General features: G+C 36.1%; 1 protein-coding gene across 1 annotated transcript; it reads left to right on the forward strand.

Annotated features, from left to right (window-relative positions):
- The first annotated feature begins 864 nt into the window (after positions 1-864).
- On the forward strand, positions 865-5,757 carry LOC133833146 (uncharacterized). Its single transcript, XM_062263401.1, has 5 exons — positions 865-1,071; positions 4,158-4,549; positions 4,623-4,870; positions 4,938-5,165; positions 5,320-5,757. The coding sequence occupies exons 1-5, from the start codon at positions 977-979 to the stop codon at positions 5,563-5,565; spliced, it is 1,209 nt and encodes a 402-aa protein (XP_062119385.1). The 5' UTR covers positions 865-976; the 3' UTR covers positions 5,566-5,757.
- The last annotated feature ends 259 nt before the right edge of the window (positions 5,758-6,016 follow it).

The raw sequence follows: 6,016 nt of genomic DNA on the forward strand, positions 1-6,016 counted from the left end.
CTCCCCAAAAAATGCAATGTCCATGAGAGGTGCTTGTCTAGCAGCAACTTCCATGATTCTCAGTTTAGCTGCCCCAAGTAGCTGAACCATAACAATTTTCATTGTTTTCCTCATCCTTTTTAGCCTCTCCATTTTCATTTCACTTCCCCCAAATCAATCTCCCACTCTCTCTTCTTTCTTATTTTCCTAATTCATTTATAATAATCTACGAAAGAGAAAAATCTTTAATATTTACCATCCTTTCTTATTCTTTTTCTTACTCTTGTTCTCCTCTGTGTTCTTTCTAGAATTTGGGTTCATCATCAGCTCTACCAACTACAACAAGGGACCCCATTTTGTTGGTTCATGGATCGTCATTGGATAAATATACCAAATAAACTTTCAGCAGAATATGCTGCTAGAATGAATGAATTCATTAGTGTTGCAAGACACTCCATGGACTCCAATGGGATGGTTCTATGCCCTTGTTGTCGATGCGTGAATAAGAAATCACAATACATGCATGTGATAAAGTTGCACTTGATCACTCATGGATTTCTTAGTACTTACACAAGGTGGTATCACCATGGTGAGCAAGTAGAGGAAGTAGAAGATGATGGATTATTTGATACCGAGGATAATGTCGAAGATTCGGATCAGAGTGATGATTTGGCGGCAGGTCTTCATGATGCTATTGGTAGTAAGTATTTTGACATTGGTCCAACTAGTGACTTCAATGATGAATCTCCACTTAATGTGGATGACAAGTATGATGCATTGTTTGAGTCACTTCATAAGCCTTTGTACAATAATTGTAAAGGTTTCTCTGTCTTAAGCGCGACGGTGAAGTTGATGAATCTCAAAGTGCTTAACAAATGGACAGATAAATCATTCGACAGACTTTTGGAGTGTTTGAGAGAGATATTGCCCGAGGGTAATCAGTGCCCAGGGAATTATTACCAGACGAGGAAGCTTCTTTGTGAGGTGGGCTTAGGCTATGAGCAAATTGATGTTTGTCAATACGATTGTGCATTGTTTTATGGTGAGAATGCAAATGCAGTGTCATGTCCTGTATGCAAGTCTAGTCGTTATGTACGAAATCAAATCCCACATAAACGACTTAGATGGTTCCCAATCAAGGCACGACTTAAGAGAATGTTTAGTTCGAAGCACACTTCTAAAGATATGCGATGGCATAAAGAGGTACGGAAAAATGAAGCTGGGATTTTACGTCATCCTGCTGATGGGGAGGCTTGGAAGCATTTCGACAATGTGTATCCTGACTTTGCAGCTGATTCTAGGAGTGTACGAATGGGGTTGGCGTCAGATGGGTTTAACCCTTTCTCTAATATGACATCAACCTATAGTTTGTGGCCAGTGATATTAATTCCGTACAATATGCCACTTTGGGCTTCTCCTAATGGAACAAACTATCTCATGTCTTTGTTAATTCCAGGCCCTAAATCTCCTGGAAAAGATTATGATGTGTTCTTGATGCCATTAATTGAAGAGCTTAAAGAGTTATGGGATGGAGTCAATGCATATGATTTGTATGGTCAATGCATGTTTAAACTTCGAGGTGCAGTCTTGTGGACAATTAGTGATTTTCCTGCTTATGCATACTTGTCTGGGTGGAGCACTGCTGGTAAATTAGCATGTCCTGTTTGTCATGAAGATACAAGATCTAGAAGAATAACTGACAAACAATGTTTCATGGGACATCGATGTTATTTGAAAAGAAACCATGCTTGGAGAAAAAGTAAAGAATATGATGGATCTACTGAATTACGTGGCCCTCCTAGAACTTTTACTGGTGACGACATTTTAAAGCAATTGGATGAAATTCCTATTCATACCCCTGGTAAAGCACCAAGTAATTCTTCTAGAAAACGTAAGCGTGGAGAGAAAGAGCTGAATTGGTGTAAAAGAAGTGTTTTGTTTGAATTGCCATACTGGTCAAAGCTCTTGCTGCGTCACAATCTTGATGTGATGCATATAGAGAAAAATGTATGTGATAATATTATTGGAACACTTTTAGACATTGAAGGCAAATCGAAAGACACTTTAAAAGCTCGTAAGGATTTACAAAATCTTAATATTCGTGAAGAGCTTTGGCTGAAGAAGGACCTATCTAAGAACAAGCTTGAAAAACCTTATGCTAGTTACACTTTGACGAGAGAAGAATGCAAAGATTTTTGTAAATTCATTCAAAGTGTTAGATTACCGGATGGATATGCTTCGAATATTAGTCGATGTGTAACAGATAATGACAAACTAGGAGGAATGAAAACTCATGATTGTCATGTTTTACTTCATAAGATATTACCGGCTGCATTACTTCCTTTTCTGACAGACAACATTAGTGGTACTTTGATTGAACTCTGCCAATTCTTTCAAAAAATTTGTGCAAAAACATTACAAATTTCTGACATAGAAGAATTGAGAGAAGGAATTGTAATAATTTTGTGCAAGTTGGAAAAGATATTTCCCCCATCATTTTTTACCATAATGGTTCATCTTTGTGTTCACCTACCCGATCAAGTGTTATTAGGTGGTCCAGTTGCTTCGAGATGGATGTTTGGGACAGAGCGCCATATGGGTTTGTACAAGAAATATGTGAGAAACATGTCTCGGCCTGATGGTTCAATAGCAGAAGCTTTTGTTGTAGATGAAGCTGTAACTTTCTTGTCAAGATATGTTTCTAACATAGAGACAAGATTCACAAGACCCGAGCGTAATTGGGATATACCTTCTCCAAATCATAAGTTAGATGTTTTCAACTCCAATGTTCGTCCATTAGGGGCATCTACTATCAAATTGCTTCAAAATTGGAGACAAGTCGTTCAATGGTATATATTGAACAATTCTGTAGATGATATCCAACATTTTATCGAGTAAGTAACAATTTCTTTTATTCTTCTAAATTATCTCAACAAAATATCATTTACTTATTCATAGAAATGAATTTGAATGTAGTGATCATATAAAGTTGTTGGAAGAAAAAGGTCTTTCAGATTCAGAAGTTGCCTTAGAGCACAAAGAACAATTTCCTTCTTGGTTTAAGAATAAATTAAGAGATTATCTTTAATGGTTTCTTACTAAATTCTTAAGTTGTGACATCATTCATCATAATTCAAATTCTTTCATACTACAGGTGTCTCAAATGCGAGTTCAAAAATCACCTCTTGCCAATGATGATTTGTACTCTTTATCTCAAGGTCCACTTGAACGGTACAGCACCTACCAAAGTTGTATTGTAAATGGTGTTCGATTTCGATGTAAAGAGCGTGATGATACTCTTAAGACACAATGTTCTGGAATTTGCACTGAAGGTGATCATGACAATATTAATATCCTATACTATGGTGTCTTGATTGAGATTTTGCAGTTGTCATTCGTTTTAGATCGGAAGGTGTTCTTATTTCGTTGCAAGTGGTATAACTCTAATCCAAAAGGTAGATCAATTGTTGTGGATCATAGTTTGACTTCCATCAATACATCTACTGATTGGTATTCTAATGAACCATTTATCTTGGCAACCAAGCACAACAAGTTTTCTATTTGCTTGATATGAAGCGTGGTTCAAATTGGCGGATTGTCCAAAAAGTAAATCATCGATCTATTTATGACATTCCTAAAATTATGGAAGAGACAGTAAATAATGATGTGTTTCAAGAAGAAGAATCATTTCAATTGCCACCTTTTCAACCAACTGAGGATTTCATTGAAAGTTCGTCTTTAGTTCGATTAGATGTTCCTTCTGTAACTCTTTCAGACCAACTTGTTGTTGATTTACTTTTAAACCAAAATCAAAATGTTGACAAGGATAGTGACTTAGATGAAGATTTTGATGAAGGAAATATATTCTCTAATAATGAAACATTTCTCTCAAGTGATGACACAAAAAGTTATACAGAATCAGAATGTGATGATGATGCAGATTCTTAATTCATAGTTACTCATCTTGTCATTGATCAGTTAGTACCTCGTGAAATTTGTCTACAAATGTTCTTCCCCAACTAGCCAAGCACCCTGTACACAAACAAAAATACAAGTACAGAAACTAAGGTTTGCAAAATCTGAGATGAAACAAGATATCCAGATTCTTAATTCATAGTTAGTTTCTTAATATTTGTAAATATTTATTTACTAATCATTTTCTTTGTTTTATTTCACAGAATTTTAGTCATGGCACCTGGTCGTCGCACCACTCGATCTACTGCTCAAAGTCAACAAGTTGAACCAGTCATTGATCCTCCTGCTCCACCTTCACAAGTTTTTCGCACTACTCGGTCGAGAATAGAGAATCAACAAGTTGAACCAGTCATTGATCCTCCTGCTCCACCTACACAAGTTATTCGCACTACTCGGTCGAGTTTAGAGAATCAACAAGTTTGTCGCACCACTCGATCTACGGTACTCAGTCAACGACCTAGAACCATCGCACAATCTAATGTAGAGAGAGAACACCCTCAAGGCTCCACACACCCTACTGTACAGGGTGAACAAGTCAATGTGACGACCCATGTTGATACCGAAGATGATAATCAATCTTCCCAAGTTCCATCAGGTAAATTTAATGTCTTTCATGTTCATTTCTTTAAATTTCTATTTATTTCAATTAAGATTATATTGTATTGTAGGACAAACATCTTCCTTTAAGCCACGTGGAGTTACTCGCGGCTTGACAACTACAACTATAGCTAAGGCATCATCAACTGGAAAGTTGTTAGTGACTTTTAATGTGAAGTGCCGTCAACCAATTTGTACTAATGCTGAGAAATTTAATAATGAGATTGGATTCATTATTCGGAATCATGGTACATTTCATTATAAAGAGTGGAGAATGGTCCCAGAAGATGTGAGAGCTCCATTGCGACACTATCTTTTGGTAAGTCATTTCACAATATTACATTTATATTTGTAATATTTATAATTAATATTGTTTTATGTTATAGGAACATTTTGACATCAACTTGAATGATGAGACAACTAAAAAATGCATTGATGAGCAAATGAGAAAAGCTTGGAAGGGTCATAAGTACAAGCTGCACTTATATTTCAAAGAAATTGGAGGAGAAAACGATCTTGAGATGGCCAAGAGCAAGCGTCATCCAGACTTAAAAGAAGAACATCAAGAAGATTGGATGATTTTGTGTGATCGTTGGTGTTCTCCTGAATTTAAGGTAATATTTTTTGGTATTTTTTTTTGTCTTTGATTTACAGATTTTAGTGCTAAACTGTTCAATAAAGTTTGTAATAAATAGACATTGTGTTGTTCAAAAGAAAATGTTGTGTAAAAATTTTTCTAATAAATTTTATTTGGATTTATTTCTTTAGGAAAGAGCATTAAAGAATACTACCAATCGATCAAAGAGGAAATGGGAGTCGAAAAATGGTTCAGTCTCCACACCACGACATCACATTCGACGTGGAATGGTGTTAACTTCTCCTACCGGTCAAATTGAGACATGGCGTCTAAAGCATTATGATGTTGAGAAAGGATGGACTGGAATAGAGCTTGGGCCATTATATGTAAGTAATTTAAATTTTTATTTATTATATTTCTTACTAATAATTAATTAAATATAATATTAGGATAAAATGATGGAGTTAAGGGGTCAACATCCTCCAGAAGAACTGTCTGATAAAGAGCTTATGGAGCGTGTACTTGGACGTGATTCGGTATACTTGCGAGGGTGGGAGCGGTCTCCTAGTGTCACAACTTCTACTTCACATCGTGAAAATAATGTGGGTAATCAACCAACTTATAAAGAGTTACTTGAACGACTTAATGATACAACTTCCCGCCTTAATGCTACTAGCGAACAACTTAGTGTAGTTGTGGATATACTTCGTCATAACAATTTGATGGCACCGCCTCCACCACCTCCAATAGACCAAGCTTCAGATGCAAATTTAAGAGAGTCGCCATCTATTTCAGTTCGGGAGTCACAAGATGATTCTTAGTTTATTTACATTAATTTTACTAAGGAATGAACTTTATGAAGTTTTTTTTATTTTGGTAGGGGTAACC

Source organism: Humulus lupulus, chromosome 4 (genome assembly GCF_963169125.1).
Source record: "Humulus lupulus chromosome 4, drHumLupu1.1, whole genome shotgun sequence".
Lineage (NCBI taxonomy): Eukaryota > Viridiplantae > Streptophyta > Magnoliopsida > Rosales > Cannabaceae > Humulus > Humulus lupulus.